This window comes from Elephas maximus, chromosome 1 (assembly GCF_024166365.1).
Source record: "Elephas maximus indicus isolate mEleMax1 chromosome 1, mEleMax1 primary haplotype, whole genome shotgun sequence".
Lineage (NCBI taxonomy): Eukaryota > Metazoa > Chordata > Mammalia > Proboscidea > Elephantidae > Elephas > Elephas maximus.
Window position 1 is genome coordinate 96,923,888 of NC_064819.1, and position 17,464 is coordinate 96,941,351.

The 17,464-nt window shown below is 54.4% G+C and overlaps 1 protein-coding gene across 1 annotated transcript in view; it reads right to left on the reverse strand.

The window, feature by feature from the left end:
• The window catches only part of GRM4 (glutamate metabotropic receptor 4), a 132,206-nt gene that overhangs the window by 35,790 nt on the left and 78,952 nt on the right, over positions 1 to 17,464 (reverse strand). Inside the window, exons 4-5 of the mRNA XM_049875154.1 lie at positions 4,716 to 4,851; positions 197 to 351 (exon numbers count right to left, since the gene is read on the reverse strand). Of these exons, the coding sequence (XP_049731111.1) occupies positions 197 to 351; positions 4,716 to 4,851 (291 nt within the window). The remainder of the gene's footprint in view (positions 1 to 196; positions 352 to 4,715; positions 4,852 to 17,464) is intronic.

The window sequence follows — 17,464 nt, forward strand, 5'->3', positions numbered from 1 at the left end:
TCCTGCTAGGCTAAATGTGGTCTAAAAGGCCTCCCAGCCTAGAGCCTCAGAACATAAGGAGCTGAGGGCCAACAAAAAGACATGGGAAGATGAGAAGCAGGACAGGAAGGCGGTGGAGAGGACAAAAAGAATGAACAGTCCAGATGACACTGGCAGTGGTGGTGAGGTGAGGGTGGCATCCTGCCACCCAGCCTACCTCTCACAGACATCCGCTTGGGGAGGATTGTGACAGCGCCCTCCGCCACCTCCTCCAGGTGTAGCACAGGTGCAATCTTGGAGCCCCAGCTGTCCGAGCCCATCCAGAAGAAGTGGCCCGTCTGGTTGGCTTTTCGTGCGGCCACCAGCACACGCCTGTGGGAACACACACCAGCCCAGCCCAGCCGTGTCTGCCCACAGCTGCCCCACTGTGCCACATCAACTGCCCCTCAGCCCACACCTGTCCCCTTCAAAGCCCATGCCTGAACCCCCCACGGCCACGTGTGCCTAGGGGCCCACAGCTGCCTCAGAACCCATGCCAGTACTCGCAAGCCCATGGTTCCTCCTACCCCTGGCCCACACTGGCCTGCAAGGCCATGGCTACCCCTCCCACACATACCTGTCCCCCTCAGCCCACTCCTATCCCGTGAGTCCACACCTGCCTACAAGCCTAGTGTGTTCTCCTAGGCCCACTCCTATCCCCAGGGCCATATTTGTCCCAGGCCCACACCTTCCCCATGTCTGACTCAGGCCCCTAGAACCATATCTGCCCAGTCCCTGTTCTCTCAGGCTCACACCACCTAAGCCCACATCCACATCCCTTGGCCTATTCTCACATTTATATCCATTAGCACACATGCACGCATGCACACACACGCACACACATGCCCCTCTGTACACCTTTACCCCTCTGCTCATGCTGGTCCGCTGCCACCAGTGCCCTCTTACCCATCACTCTGTGCCAAAAGTCCAGGCCCTTCAAAGAGCTGCTCCCCACACCCTGTATGATGAGGAATCCTGTGCCTCACCCCATCCCCAGCCCTGCTGTGGCAGTGGTCTTAATCAAAGCAGGGACCTTAGAGCCCAGCACACGATTGAGCCCACAGGAGATGCTCAATCAGTGCTGAGTAAGTGCCTCTCAAAGACATCTCCTTGGAGGGAAAAAAACAGGGAGGAATGCGTAGATTCTCTCCAACCCAGCTCCTTCCACAGGGAGAAACTAGAGCACAGAGAACGCAAGCAGCTTGCCCAAGGTCACACAGCCAGTGAGAAGCTGTGAGACTAAAAATGGGCCAGGCCTGTCCCATCAGCAACAACCAGGAGCAGACACTAGGGTTTGGAAGTGGCTGTGGGCCTGTACAGGCGGTAGACAGCTGGGGCAGGAGGACCTGGGGCTTCCGGAGAGAAACAGATGTTTCCAGGTCCTGGAGCTAGGGCTGAGGCCAACCTGCACTAGCCTTGCTGTCCATCACCACTCCCACCCCTTTCCCTCCTCATCAACCAACTCCTGACACTTCCTGGACCCCCTCACCTGCTGCAGGCCCCTCCACAGGTCACTGCTAATGGCAGGTGGGGCTGCTCTCAGAACCCACAGGCACATCCCTATTAATACCTGCCTGTATCCAGCCAGCTGAGATGACCAGAGCTCCCAACCCTCCACCTCTGCAAAGTCACCTGGGTTTATTTTTACTTCTGTCTGTTTCTGAAAATTCATGTGGATTTCCAGAAGTGACCCCTGCCTCCCACCACACTTCCTGTAGTCTGCTCAGGGAGTCCATCTAAGTCCCTTCCACACCCTCCCCCAGGTGCCTCTTCTCTGGGACAAATGAACCAACTCTCTACTCCCGGCACCTGGGGCCCTTTCCCTTTTGAACCCCTCTACCTCTCTCATAGGGTTGCTCTGAGTCACCTAGCAACATCTCTATCTGAGAGCTCATGTGCGAGTGCTGTCATTTCTACTGGGCAGATGCAAAACTGGGGCTCAGAAAGGGGCAGTGATTTGCCCAAGGTCCCACGGCTAATAAGAGATCTAGCGGGTACCAGCTCTGAGCTTTTTCCACCACTCCATCTACTTTGGTCAGTGAACAGTGCTTTTTGCATTTGGATAATGACAAAGGTCACAGAGAAACTAAGGCAAGAGAGAAGGCTCTGCCCTGACCTTTATAAAGGTAGGTGGAAACACCATGTCTACCCCTCAGGCTCAACATGTCCCAAAGCAAACTGGTCAGTCCTTTCTCTGCTCCTGCCCTGCATTCCTTCACTGCCATCCTATCCAGAAATCTGGGGGTCTTCCAAGACTCCTCCCTCTCCTTCACCACCAAGACCCGTGATTCTACCTCCTAAATGGTACTGCTTCATAGCAATCACTCTTCCCCCATCTCTTGCCTGTTCTGCCTTAGTGTCTGGCTCTCAGCTCCCCTTGCCCCCATCATCTGTCCTTCACACAGGAGTATAAGACAGGCTGAGGGGCGTGCAGGGCCTGAGTGTCCCCCAGGGACCCTGGCTCACAGCTAGGGGGAAGCCAGGAAGGAGGTAGATACATTTCGGGAAAGCTGAAGACCTTTCCATGGAGCCATTGATTAAAAATAATGGCTGAGCAGAAGTTGTCCCTCAAAAGCAGCAGGCCGGGGCGGAGGGCATATCTGGGTGGGAGCTGAGCAGTACCAGGCTTTGAGTGGGGGCTGGGAGTCAGGAAGCAGGGGCTAGTGTCCGACATGAGGAAAGAGAGCTCAGAAGGGACCCCCCTGCCCTGGGGCCAGGCCAGCTGGTGGGCAAAAGGAATGTCCAGAGCCAGAGTTTAGGGGGCTCTGTAAGGCTCACAGGGGTCTGGAGCTGCCTCTGTGCTCAGCTCTGAGGGTGCCAGAGGGGGTTCTGAGGACCTCGCCTCCCTGGCCTCTGGTCACCTGAGACACCCCCATTACAGCTGGTCACATTGGCTTTTGAGAGCTTAGTGATCTTCCAGAACTCACCCTCTCCCCACAGGACCTGGCAATGTCCCTGGGGGAGCTTGCTTTACTGCAATTCAGGAGTCCAGGATCGGGTGCTTATGGACCAGAAACAGCAGTTGGGAAAAAAGGTTTAAAAGAATAGGCCCAGGGTGGGCTCTGGTTAGCAATGGGGAGGGAGCTACATGGGCAGCCATGGCTCGGCTGGTGGGCTAGGGAGGCCTGAGGGCACAGAGGACTGTGCCAGCTCGACCAGATCTAAGGGAAGAGGCCCGGGGAAGACCACACCTGCTGTCTCGCCTTCCTCTGCAAGGGCAGGGGAGAGTGCCTCTCCTACCAGATTCAGGGCAGGGGCTGTGTCTCACCAGCAGGCTGAGGGCTCCGTCTCCCACTTCAGACAGGGGCTTCCTGAGGGCAAGGCTGCATCTCCCCTCTGACTGGGGTCCCTGAGGGCAGGGCTGTGTCTCCTCTCAGATTGGGGCTCCCTGAGAGCAGGGCTGTGTCTCTCCTCAGGCTGGGGCTCCCTAAGGGCAGGGCTATGTCTCCCCTCAGACTGGGGATCCCTGAGGGCAGGGCTGTGTCTCCCCCTCAGACTGGGGTCCCTGAGGGCAGGGCCGTGTCTCCTCTCCAGCTGGGGCTCCCTGAGGGCAGGGCTGTGTCTCCTCCTCAGACTGAGGAATCTCTGAGGTCTAGCCTATCTTGGTCCTGTCAGCTGGCCTCAGGAGGAGGTAGCAAGGGAAAAGGCAGAAGGAAGGGAAGTGGATTAGGAGGGGTGTTCAGAGGTCATCTATTAACAGTAGCAAGTTTCTGACTGTGACTCAGATCTCAAGGGTGGTCACGCAAAGAGTTGGACAGACCCAGGTTTTCTGCATGCACGGTCCTGACATGTGGAGACAGGCCCAGGGAAGGAAGGAAGGAAGGTGCCCACAGCAAGTCTGTGCCTGAGCCAGGACTGGAACCCAAAGCCCAGGCCTCTTCCTTCTGCTCTGGGCTCTCCAAAGAAAGGAGGGAGGGGCTGAGAGGTGGCCAACACTTACAGGGCACCTACTGCAAGTCAGACCCTGCTCTAAGCCCTATGCCCTATCCTGCATTCAATTCTCACAACTCTAGCACAGGTAGGCATTGTTAGCTTCTTTTTTTTTTCTTTTTTTCAGCTAAAAGAGGCCCAGTCCATTGCCATAGAGTTGATTCTGACTCATAATGACCCTATAGAACAGAATAGAACTGCCCATAGGGTTTCCAAGGAGCCGCTAGTAGACTTGAACTGCCAACCTTTTGGTTAGCAGCCGAGCTCTTAACCACAGTGCCAATAGGGCTCCAAAAGAGGCCCAGAGAGGTTAAGAAATTTGCCTAAAGTCACACAGCTAGTAGAAGGAAGAACAGGTGGTATTAGAAAGAACCCAGGTGGTCTGGCTCAAGCCCATGGCCTTAGCCACCTCCCCACCCCACCTCACCCCCGCCCCCATTAAGGCATTCTGCTTATCCTTCTTGGCACGTGGAATGGATGCAGGAAACAGGGAGGTGGACAGGAGGGACTGTCCCATTAACAGTAGCCTATGCCCTCCTTGGAAACTCTATGGGGCAGTTCTACTCTGTCCTGTAGGGTCGCTATGAGTCAGAATCAACTCGACGGCACTGGGTATGCCCCAGCCTGAGGGGTCTCCCAGCTTACACACTCACCACTCCCAGCCCTCTGGATCTCAAAGTGGAGTCAGACTGCTCCAGGAAGGTCTCTGGAGGGACTCAAGACCCATCCCACACCCAGTTCCCTGCCCTGCCACTGCCTGCCCTCACCTGATGTCATCCTCATTGGCGAAGATGATGACAGCCCTGGCATTCGAGGTTTCCAGGAGGCGCCGGATGATCTTGTCGAACTCACCCGGCTTGGGCTCCCGTGGTATCTTCACAGACTGGGCGATGCACACTCCCCCTGCAGGAAGGGCACCAGTCAGCCAGGGTGGGCAAGAGATTCAGGCTACACACACACACACACACAGAGGCGCACACACACACACACACACACACACACACACACACACACACAGACGCACACATGCTCCAGGAGAGCGAGGCTGGGGGGCTGCCCAATCCTCTAACCTGGCTCCTAGGTCCCAAGTCCAGGTCCCTGGGCACGGGCTGAGCAATCAGAACAGCCACAGTGCAAAACTCAGCTCTACCACTCACCAGTTTGCTGACCTTGGACATGTCACTTAAGTTCTCTGTGCCTCAGTGTCCCCATATATAAAACAGGCTGCTAGCAAGAGAGAGTACAGCAGAGATCTTACGAGCCAGACTGCTTGGGTTCCAAATCCTGGCTCTACCACTTACTCCTTTGTGACCTCTGACCAGTTACTGAACCTCTCTGTACCTCACATGCATCATCTGTAAAAGGGAGATAACAATATTATCTACTTCAAATGGTTGTTATAAAAATAAGTGAGTTAATGCATATAAATACAACAATGTCTGGCATCTAGTAAGTGCTCAGTTAATGTTGGTTATTTTTATTGTAACCACCTCATAAGGATTTGGGAGGATTAAATCTGAGAACGAGAGCAAACTGCCTACCCTGGGCCATTAGTGCCCCCTACACACACCTCCTGGGGCTCCCGTCCCTGGCCTGGTGCCCATTGGCAGGTCCCCAGTAACAACAGCGTACATGGCTGCTGCCTACTGCCCCCGCTCCTGGGCAGCAGCTCTGTAAACCCAGCTCTAGTGAACATCCAGCTCTCCTCCAGGTCCCTTCCCAAGTGCTTGCAGGCCCCTCAGTGTGTAGGCGCTCCAGGTCCCGCCACGCACCCTGGCTTGGCAAGGGGGCAGTGACACCCCCAGCCTCCCCACCTTCTTTGTGATCAGATTCCCAGCAGGGAGCACAAGAGCCCAAGGAAGCAATTCTAACACGAGGGCTTCAGGCAAAACAACAGAAAAGCTCTGTTGGAGTCAGGGGAAGGTCTTTGGGGGCCCTCCCATCACCCCTACTTCTCTGGTCCAGTTTCAGCACTTCCTTCCTGAGTCTTGGGGAAGGGGACAGAGGCCAGGGCCTGCCTGTCTCTTGAGCTCATTTCCCTGCAAGAAGGCCACCACTACCCGCACCCACCCACCCAGAAGCCTGCAGAAGCCACCCAAAGACCCTCTTTGAAATCAGGTTTGATGGGATATCCTCAATGGTCCAGCTGCTCCCCACCCTCCCCACCCCTCCTGTTATGTCACCCATCACAGGATAAGCCCCACATCTGCACCCTTCAGCCCATTGCCTAGGTGCCAGCCTGGTCCATCACTCACTATCCCCTCTTCAGTCTGCTGGGCCTTCTCCTCTCAATCTGCCTAGCTCCCAGCCTGCCAACCACGTGTGACAGATGAGGAAACTAAGGCTCAGAGAAGGATAACTCAGCCAGAAGCAATTGGAGGGTGGGGAGCAGGGACTGTCCTAAGTTCAGATCCCAGCTCTCCCACAAACTCACCGAGTGACCTCTGGCACTGCACTTCTCCCTCCTAGGCCTCAGTTTTCCCATTTGTAATAGAAGGCTAAATTACCCCCATGGTGTTGTGCAGTGCAAACGTGGCAGCTGCTATTTACTGAGCACGCACTACCTGGCACTGTTCTGAGTGCTTTCCGGTGGGTCAGTCATTTAGTCCTCACAACAGCCTCTGAGATAAGTCCTGTTTGTGTCCCTACTTCACAGATGGAGAAACTGAGGCTCAAGAAAAAACCAAAACCAAACCTGTTGCCCTCGAGTCGATTCCGACTACAGGATAGGGTAGCACTGCCCCATAGAGTTTCCAGGGAGCACCTGGTACATTTGAACTGCCAACTTTTTGGTTAGCAGCCATAGTACTTAACCACTACACCACCAGGGATTCCGAGGCTCAAGAGAGGAAGCAATTTACCTGACGATGCATAATCAATACACAGTTAAGCCAGGATTCAAACTCAGGCTGTGAGGCTGAAATGTTGGGAATAATCGTAGCACTTTGTGCTTCACACAGCAGGTTCACAGCCTCAGAAGTGTTTCTCTTGAGTGGCAGATGGGGGGCGGGTGTTATTTGTGTATTTAAACCTTACCTGATGTCCTAGTATAAAAGCATTTGTGGTCCGCTGTTTCCATCATCAACCACATTTGACAGTTGAGGAGACCAAGGCTCAGAGAAGCAGTTTGCACACAGCCATGCAGTTCCTTGCCTACTGGGGTCCAGGAGCTGGAGGTCCCAGAGAATGAGACCCGCAGGGCCCCTGGTGGCAAAGTCAGGGCTTAATTGATAGAAAAGTGTGAGGGATTATTCTTAATAAAGACAGACCCTTTATTAAGACTACTGCCCTCCTGGGTTCCACTCAGGGTCTCGGCCCAATCGCATTCCAAATAGGATCCTTTTGGGGCCCAGTCAATGCCTCAAACTAACCACCTAGGCTGGGCACCTGGCTGCCATCCCCAAGCCTCCAAATGGCCTCTCACTCCAGGCTTGGGCCATCTGAAGCTTCTGCACAGACTTGATGCCCTGGAACATCAGACACCTTGAAGTGCAGAGGGAAAGATGACCCACCTACCAGCCCCCGGGGAAAGTGCCAGCACCCAGCTTCACTCTGGATGTTAAGGATAGTTGTTCTGAGGCTGGCCTCTACCCATGGGCAAGGAGGTGGCAACCAGGGAAGGCTACCCAAAGGTGGTGACACTGAGCTGAGTCTTAGAGGCCAGGAGGCACAGGCAGCCAGGTGCTGGAGCATTTCAGGGAAAACAGAGCACACTATCTAGAAGGGTTATGCTAACATACCCTGCTGGGCTCAGGGCCACAGGACACACACACACATGCATGTGTCACGTACAACCCCAGTGCTCTGCCGCAAGTGCGGCAGCCATACCCCTCTGCCTCAGCCCTGACCAGCTCATACTGTCTTACTTTCTGCCACTTCCAGATAGGCCAAGCCCCTCAGGTCTCTCCTAAGACACCCAAGAAGTCCCAAGTACTGGGTACCAGGAGGTTCATGGAAAAGAGAAGGGGGAAAGGAGTGAGGGTCCTTGGACAAGACTAGGACCCCTTCCAGTCCCGGGTCACAGAGAGAGCCAGGGGGAGCCAGCCCGCCACCCAAAGCACCGGCCGCACAGTAACGGTGGCTGGGCAGGAACTCAGCTCCCTGTAAACCCTCCATATGGTTCCTTTCCAGTTCGAAAGTGGGCCAATTGCGACATTTATCCCCCAATCTGGGGAGACAGATGGACAAGAGGAGGAGGCTGGATGGGGGGTGAGGATGAGCCACCTGGCTCCAGGAAGGAAAAGGGCAAGCCAGGGGCAGGGGGCAGACTGAGGGGAGGGAGGCAAGGGATGGAAATTCATTGTTCTGGAACAGGGAGAAACTGTTAGGTTAAGTAATATTTATGGGCAATGCTCCCTCCAAGAGGTTTGGTGTGATGGTCCCGCCTGGCACCCCAAGGGATATCCTGTACTCTTAATTTTTGCTGGTAAAAGAAGAATGAGGTGACCACAGCTCAGTCAGCAAGAATGTGAGTGAGTCACAAGGTACTTGAGATGCAAGCATGGTCTGAGGAGGGTTTGATAGTCTCGCGACCACAAGAGCTGGAGGGTGGCTACAGGGGAGTTTGGAAGGTGTTTATGCACAGCCGTGTAGCTCAATGATACCAGTGAACATTTACGGAGTGTCTAATGCAAGCTGGGTAGTAGTCTGCAAATTTTACGTGGATTCACTCATCCGAGGACAGTATCATTCAAACATTTCCAACTTACAGATGAGAAAATCGAGGTACAGAGAAGTTAAGTGGCCTCGCCAAGGTCACACAGAGTCGAGGGCAGAGCCTGGTTTGAACTCAGGCCGTCTGGTTCCAGCAGCCATGTGTCATGACCAAGGCCACATGGGGAAGGGACTGGGTGATGGAGTCAAGGGAACGTAGAGGGACTGTGAGCAGGGATACCTCTAAAGCACAGCGCCTGCCCTGGGGTCAGCAGCCCCTCTCGTAGCTGCCCCCCAGGGTAAGAAGCCAAGTGCCCCATTGCTTTACCTGCCGGGTTGTCAGCAACACTGCTTAGAGGGACCCTGGAGCAAGGGGACAAGGGGCTGGCGGTGGCGTAGCCTCTGCCTCAGCTGCCCTCCCGCCCCCTTGCCGCAGCCTCTCAAGAAGACTAGCGCAGCCCAAGAGGCCCCAGCACTGACTGAGCACCCACTGCACGCCTGGCACTGCTGGGCTCCGTCTCCACTAAGCCTCATACACCTTGGAGGCAGTTGCTAATACCCCCATCTTACAGATAAGGAAACTGAGGCTCTGAGGTGCTGAAGAGCCTGGCCATGGTCACACAGCCTTAAATGGGACTGCAGTCTGGGGCTGTGTCCAGAGCATCTCTCGGCCAGAGACAGGGGAGGCCCAGGTCACTGGGTCTCTTCCAACCCCATCTCCTGCAGCCTTCTCCTCACGCCCAGAAAGTTCTCTTTTCTCTTCACCACCTTCAACTGAAAAAGAGTTACTTCACAGCATGCACTTGAGATAAAAAAGCCTTTTCTGCAACTTCCATTGTTTGGGTGGGTTGGTGTGCACACTTGAACACATGTGCACACGTGTGTGCACATGCAGTCACAGACATGCACACACTAGCACATACCAACATACACAATCACACACAGTCCACCCTTGTGCTTACCAGCCCACTCATACAGCCCCAAGTCACACATCACACCTGCCAGCCCTCCCCATGTCCAACCCCTACAGCTGCACTCCTCTGGCAGCTCCTCGGCAGCTCCGTCATCATGGGAACCACAGCTAACAGCCTTGGGGGTGCAGTCAGATGCCTTCTTCAGTCCACCCCACCAGGAAGGGGGCTTCTCCCTGCCCCACCCCCACAATCTCCCATCTAATAAGAGTCTCTAAGTCCATACTGATAATAAAGATAATAAACAAAAGCCCCCATAGCCCTGGGGGACAAGCCCATTCCCTCTCTGGGCAGAGGAGAAAGGCTCATAAGCAGGGAAGGGGCATGGAGGAATCTGGGGTTCCCTCTCCATGTTCCCTAGGCCTCCTGGGTCCACTGTGATCAGCCCCTCACACCACACCCCAGCTGCCCAGCCCCCTGACAGACACTGGCTCCAAACTCTGCCATCCTGGCCAAGCTGGTGCCTCAGGTGCCAGGCCAGGCAGAAAGCCACAGCCACTTGCCAAGAACATCTGAGCACAGTGGGCTGGAGGGACCTCAGAGACCTCCTGGCCCAAACTGAACTGTGCCAACCAGAGAGGGATAGTTTCTTGCCCAGGGTCACACAGCAGCCGGGCCGAGCCCCTTCTAGATGAGGCTGTCATCACTGGTTTTAAAATCCCGACCAGCCCCCTGACTGCTGCCCACCCTGTTTGTTACAGCGTAAGCAAAGCAGGGACAAAGCTGCCTGGGATTAAACACCTCGGTGAGTGCTGTGGCATCGCGTACCTCCCCGTTCCTGGGTCGCACTGACCAGGCCCACGTGCTCACCTAAGCCCTCACCCCTGCCCTGGAGTGGTGCCCAGCCCCACCTCCAGCTGTGCCATCCCACATGTCAAAACCGACCTGCCGTTGGTCCATCCCTCAAGGCCCCTGCCTCTGCTACAAGAAAGTGGAACAATCTGATCAAGCAGTGTCAACCAGAACAGCTGGAGAACAAAGAGGCGGATACCTGTTGTTGTTCGCCTTCTAGTTGACACCATGGGACAGAGTAGAACTGCCCCTTAGGGTTTCCTAGGCTGGTTTTTTTTTTTTTTTAATCGTCACGGGAGCAGATTATTAGGTCTTTTCAAAGCACCAACCTTCTGGTTAGCAGCCAAGTGCTTAACCATTGCACCTCCAGGGCTCCTAGGGGAGATGTCTAGTGAAGACCGTGGGGTCTCTAAGTTTTTTCTGGCCTGGGTTCTGGAGTCCTGAGTTACTAAGCATTGGCATTTTGCCGCATTTACTTCCCATTTACGCACCTGGCTGCGTGTGCCTCCTGGCCTCTAAGACTCAGCTCAGTGTCACCACCTTTGGGTAGCCTTCCCTGGTTGCCACCTCCTTGCCCTGGGTAGAGACCATTCTCAGAACAACCTACAAGTCTCCTACAAGTCAACACTGCCCTCCACATTCACGCCCAGAGAAACTCTCACACACGGTCCGAGGAGAAACGCACACAGACATACATTGCAGCACAGCTTGAAACAGCAAAAACTTGGAAAGAACTTAAATATTTTACAACTGAAGAATGGATAAACTGTGGTGTGTTCATACCATGGACTATTATGTGACTAAGATTAATAAAACATGGCAAAATCCTGAAAACATAAACTTGAGTGGAAAAAGCAAGTTGCAGCATGATCTCTTCCATTCATGTAGAATTTAATGACCCATGTAGAATCATATTTATTATTCATAGACTGTTGTTGTTAATTGCCATCAAGTCGATTCCAACTCATGGTGGCCTCATACGTGCAGAGTAGAACTCCACCACAGGGTTTTCAAGGCTGCAACCCTTCAGAAGCAGGTCACCAGGCCTTACTTCTGAGGTGTCTGGTTTAAACCGACAAACTTTCAGCTAGTAGCCCAGTGCTTAACCATTTTCTCCACCCAGGGTCTCCCTACTTCTGCGCACAGACATATATATGAGGAAAAGTCGCACAGAGTCAGATTTTGTCTCTGCAATGTCTACAACAGTGCCTGGCACATAGTAGGTGCTCAATAAATGTTTGTTGAAAGACTAAAGGACAGCAAGGGAACCTACCACCTTCAGAATTGTGGTGACTTCAGAGAGGGGGGGAGAGGAATAGGATCGGGGAGGACTCCACAGAGAAACTTCTACCTAATCCACAATGTTTTATTTGTTTGAAAAATAAACAGAAGTATATGCGGCAAAATGCCAATGCTTAGTAACTCAGGACCCCAGAACCCAGGCTAGAAAAAAACTTAGAGACCCCACGACAGGGTGGGCATTCCAGTCTTTATGCTATGTGGACCTCACGGGGGCACGCCTGAGCCTCCCTTTGTTCATCTGTGAAGGGGAGGTCACGCAGCTCCTTCCAGCCCGGTGGCATCCGCAAAGCAGGGAAGGGGAGGCGTGTAGACCTGGAGCCTACGCCTGCCTCCTCCACTCCTGCCTGGGGCTGCCCTTCTCTTCCCAGCCATCTGGCCCCTGAAATCCCATCTCCCCCTGAGGACAAGCTCTTCTTTAGCCAGCCCTCCCCATGAGAGCTGGAACCCTCCAGCCTCCACTGGCTCCAGTTACCACCCTGATATGCACATGATGGAGACACCACACTGGAAACTCGATCTTGGTTTCCTGTTGTATTTTGTGGTCTCTGCGCCCTTTCCATTCGTGGTCTGGTGACCTTTCCTGGTGATCTCCAGGTCCAGGTCCAGCTGACGTGTCTGTGTCAGTATCAGCGTCCAACTGTGCTCCGCACAGGCAGGGCCGACTCTGCGTGTTCACTCACTCACTCATTCACTCACTCATTCATTCACTCATTTAAAAGTGTCCTGCTCAGTTCCTGGCACTGTTGGTCCTTAAGAGATGGTAGCAAGCATGAACCCTTTCTGGGGAGCTCAAAGTCCAGTCAAGGAATTAAGACCAGAAAGGAGGGAAAGCGCAAGGGGACAGTGCTCCAGGCCAACGTGAGCACATTTCCCGAACCCACTGGGTGCCAGTCCCACATTACACATGGCCCCACACACCACTCACACTTACAGACACCTCTTCAGGGCAAGTGAAGGCCCCGCGCCTCCCCTCTCCCCTTTCCCTGCTTAACATGCTACCATATCTTTCCCTCGGAGAGTCAACAAATATTCACTGAGCATCTATGGGCACGGTTTAGGCACTGGGGTGCAGCTGTGAGGAGGAGAAAGGCCCTACCTGCCTACAGCCTCCACTCCAGGGTTGGAGTAAACAGTAGACACGTGCATAAAAACAGCATCTAGAAAGAGATGCAGTGAAAGAAAGAAGCAGCCTCCACCTGGGGACTCCACCGCCTCACTTCACCTGGTTTTGTCCTAGAGGACAGGGAGGCCCAGGATGGTGAAATGGGCCACGCAGCTTAAGAGACAGAGGCCAGATCTAAGCTCTGGTCTGACTTTTCTTGAGGAGCTGCTGCCTTGCTGAGACCCAAGTAATTGAAAACTGCGACTTGCAACTCCCTCCCTTAAAGAAGGGTTCACTGCTGAAACGAATTGGTTTTCCTGTCCTCTACTGCCTGGGAGTCCATGCTGGCTCTCCCATCAGCACAGACCATCACGGGGTGCTATGGAGGGGCCAAGACATGGAAACCTGCAGGTTCTAAGGGACAGTAAGGGGAGTCAGTCACGCTAGTTTCTGCCTGGAGGTGTCACCCTGACGCACCCCAGTGGGCTTAGGTTTATACAAAGTGGGAATATTGTATCTACGTTCAGCTCTTCCTGCCTTCCAGCCCTAGGCAGGCAGGACCCTCTGAGTCCCCTCTGTGCCCAGGACCCTCCCCACCCAGCACCTCCCTGTCCCCATGGGATGGCTCTCCTCACTCCACCCGTCTAAAGAAGTTCTCCCACCATCCTGCAAGGCCACCTTCTGCAAGTAGCCGTGAATCTCCTGTTGTCAGGGCACCCTCACTTGTGGCCTGGGCAGGCAGAAGGGAAAGGTCTCCCACAAGGCGAGCCTACTTTTAGCCACCTTGTTCCTCCTGAGCTCTCAACTTCGGCATGCTCGTCTCCTTCCCATGACTTCTTCAAACTCTTTCCTTCATTCTCTTGCTTTCTCATTTGACCACCATGGAGGCCTACCCTTGCCGGCCCCAGGATCAACCCAGAAGGAGGTGAGCTGCCAGCCACAGGCAGTGGGGCGGGCAGAGATGGGAACAGGAAGGGGCTCCCACGAGGATTCTGTACCCACCCCCTCTTGCCCCAGTGTCCAGGGGGCCTGGATAGCTCTGAAACCCAGCCTGCTCCCCACCTCAGGCAGCCTTTGGCACCAAAAAAAAAAAACCAAACCAAACCCAGTGCCGTCGAGTCAATTCTGACTCATAGCACAAGACGAGAAAAATCCTCCTCCAGAGCCGGGCAGTTTCCCAGCGAGGCCCATCCTCTCATGGGCCCGAGAGGCTTCGGTTTTCTGGTTCCAGGAAGCCAGGAAAGATGGGAGCTCCTTGCCTCTGTTTCTTTTCTCTGTCCCCTTATTTTTTCCCTTTGAAATTTAAAAAGGGAGGAAAAACAAAGAAAAGGCAAACCCTATGAAATCAAGTGGAAAATTTTACATTATGGCAAAATGTGAAGGCAGCAAATTGAAATGTGGAGAGAAAAGGGGGGCCTTAGTTATGCGACCCAAGGGGCTGGGATCCCCAGGCTCCCCCAGGCTCCAGGAAGGGAGGAGGAGGTGGGGGAGGAATGAAGGAGGTTGGGAGTTATCCCTGGACCTTTATGGTCTCTCTTTCACTCCCTCTTTCTCTCTCTCTCACACACACACCGCAATAGACAGGTCCCCCCAACCCTTCCAATCTGCTCTCAGGAAAGGGACTATAAACAGCTATTCAGAGGGGTCAGTGACAGATAAGGTGGTCTGTTTGCTTTCTGAGAACAAAGCCTTTCTCTAAATAAGTGGAGCTGCAATGGTGAGGTTCCAGGAAGCCGGCACAGAGCTGTGGACAGGGGGTGCTCTGAGGTAGGGAGGACGCCGAGGTCCTGAGCAAATGCCCTCTTCCCCAGCAACTGCTCGAGGGTGAGCAGGGGTGTGAGGGATGGTGACAGGTGGGCCCAGAAGGGCCTCTCTCACTGTCTGACTCCTACCACCTCCAAGTCCAGCTGGGTTGGGATTCCCCCTAGGGCTCGAGGCCTCAGGAGGGGGCTATTGAGGCCTGGTTCCTTCTCTGCTACGGCTCCTGCTCGCGGCCCCCTACTTCCTATTTCCTTCCATTCAGTCTCCACCAGTCTCTTTGTAAAGCACACCTTCATTTGACAAATGGCTCCCTGCTGACAACCCTCAGAGTGTGTGTGTGTGTGTGTGTGTGTGTGTGTGTGTGTGTGTGTGTGGTCTATTTCTCTGCCTCATATCTGTCCCTGTCCCTTAAGCAGGCCCCTGGGCCTTTGCATAGGCTGTTCCCTCAGCCAGGAGTTCCCCACCTCGGGTTGGATTGGTGACCATCTGGCTCCCCCATCCCAGCCCTTCCCTTGCTGGGATGCAGTTACTCCCTTGGTGTCTGCTTCCTTTGTGCAGGGTCTCACTGGGCCCAGCACACATCCTGAGCCTGTTCAGGACAGGCAAGTCATCCCCACTTGTTGGGTGAATGAGGGACTGAGTACCAACTCACAGGGATGGGAGGGCTTGGGGGGCCAAGGCTCTGTGGGAATCCAAGGTGGGCACCTGTACCTGCTCAAACCTTCCCACCTCCTCTGAGAGCCTCTCTGACCCCAAGACCTACTGTGACCACCCTCTGAGCCACCACCTGGCCACACCAAGGGCCTAGACATCTCCGTGCACAGGTATGGAGCACCAACAGTACCCGGTACCTGCTTTGTGCCGGGCTCCGGGCTACAGTGATAGTCAAAGCACTGAGACTACTCTCGAAGGACTCATGCATGGGGCGGGTGTCGCGTACACCCCAGACCTCTCTCTCAGGCCTGCCTCTGCTGGGATTTTACTTTCTCCACTTAGAAACAAACTCCTTGTCATGACAACTCAGGAAATTATACATACAAGGGGTGAACAAGTGAAGGAAAGTATAAAACAGCCATGCAACTTGGCCAGGCCCCCAGGCCCTGAAGACAGTTGGGCCAGTAGAGAAGGACGTGAGATGGAATGTGAAACATCCACCCTCCCTGTCGGCCAGGGTGGCTGCAGCCAGGGTGGCTGCAGCCAGGGTGGCAACAGCCGGTGGGAGGCAGGGGACCCATAGGTGAGGGACTGGACTACAGCCAGGAAGACCTAGGTTGGAACACTGGCTCTCCCACTTCCTGGCTCTGTGACTTTGAATAAGCTACTTAGACTCTCTGTGCTTCAGGCTTCCCATCTGAAAAGTTGAGAAGGAATTAGAGAACCTTTTAGGGTTGGCGTGAGGTCAAATGTGGTGGTATTTGTAAAGGCCTGGGTCTGCCTCCTTGTAGCGAACCCTTCCGGGGATGGGAAAAACCTAGTGCGGGTAGGGGTTGCTCAGCCAGCAGGACAAGAGCTGGGAGAACAGGGACCCGATCTGATCCCAGCTGGGGTCACAACCCAGGGTTGGCAAGGTTCATGTGCTCTGGGGACTAGGGATACCAGGCTCAACTGAGAACTGTCCTGGGGAACGGGGTGCTGGGTAGAACCCATCTTTTCTTCCCAGGCCCCCACATACATATGCACACATGTTACACATACCCTCACAAAATCACACACTACACACCACCACAACCTCACACAGACATGCAGCCCTGCTTGTCACCCACAACCCCACCCATTGTATATATGAACCCAACTACAACCTCACAACCACAAGGACGTGAACCCAGCCACACGCAATCATTCACTGATACAACATTCACAACCTCACACCACCCCAAAGCCACAGACACACAGGCTGAACATAATAACACACACAGCCTCACACAACCATACTCACCGCTACAAACCCACTCACACAGGCACACGAATCATGTACAACCCCATCCAACCACATGTTTACACCCAGTGTAACCTCAAACAACGACACAACCACACACAGCCACACAGCAACATACATGACTCCACACGGTCTCATATGTGCCATGCACAGCCCCACCACACACCTCCAGCCTCATATACCCCACACCACCACAACCTCGCACAATCACCCAACACTGACACAGTCTCATACAATAACCCTGCCCAGCTGTGCCCACCCCCACTCAAGCACAACCACACAGCGCAACAACGGGGCTCCGGCTCCACAGCCCATCACAGCCTCGCATGGTTCACACAACCACCACGCAGGTGCACAAGCACCCCCTGAGGCTCCTGCTCTAACTCACTGAGAAGAGCCTCCCGGCTGAGTCTCTCCAGCAAAGCCCCAATTTGCCTGGAATCCTTTCACACTAAGGCCCCAGGAGGCCACCCAGCTGCCCCAGGCATCCCTGGGGTCTTGAACCTCACAGGTCATTCACACCTTGGAGATGCCAGCCTGGGCCACATTAGCACCATTAACACCTCCCCATTGTGTCAGTTCGACACTGACCCCCGGGAGCCAGGTGAGCCTGGCTAGGAAGTGCTGGAGCAGAGGGGTGCTGTAGCATAGTCTAGGGACTGGATGGAGGGGTCATGGCACCTTGTGTATCCAACAACTATCAATCAGCCTCCATGGACCACACATTGAGGCAGAAGTCCTCATTGTTTCTCTGAAACTCCCTGGCTATGCCACCAGGCCCTCCACTTACACCCAGCCCTGCCCCTTGAGAGGGTGTTTGGGTTGGAGCTGGGGCAGCAGGGGCCACCGTGGGGCAGAGGAGGGGACATAGGCATCAGAGCGCTGGCCTGGTATGACATCAGTGGGCTGAGTTTGGGGCACAGACAAAGGCCCATGCTCCACCTCAACCACCTACCTGCTTAACCTGCCTGAACCTCCATTGCCACATCTGTAAAATGG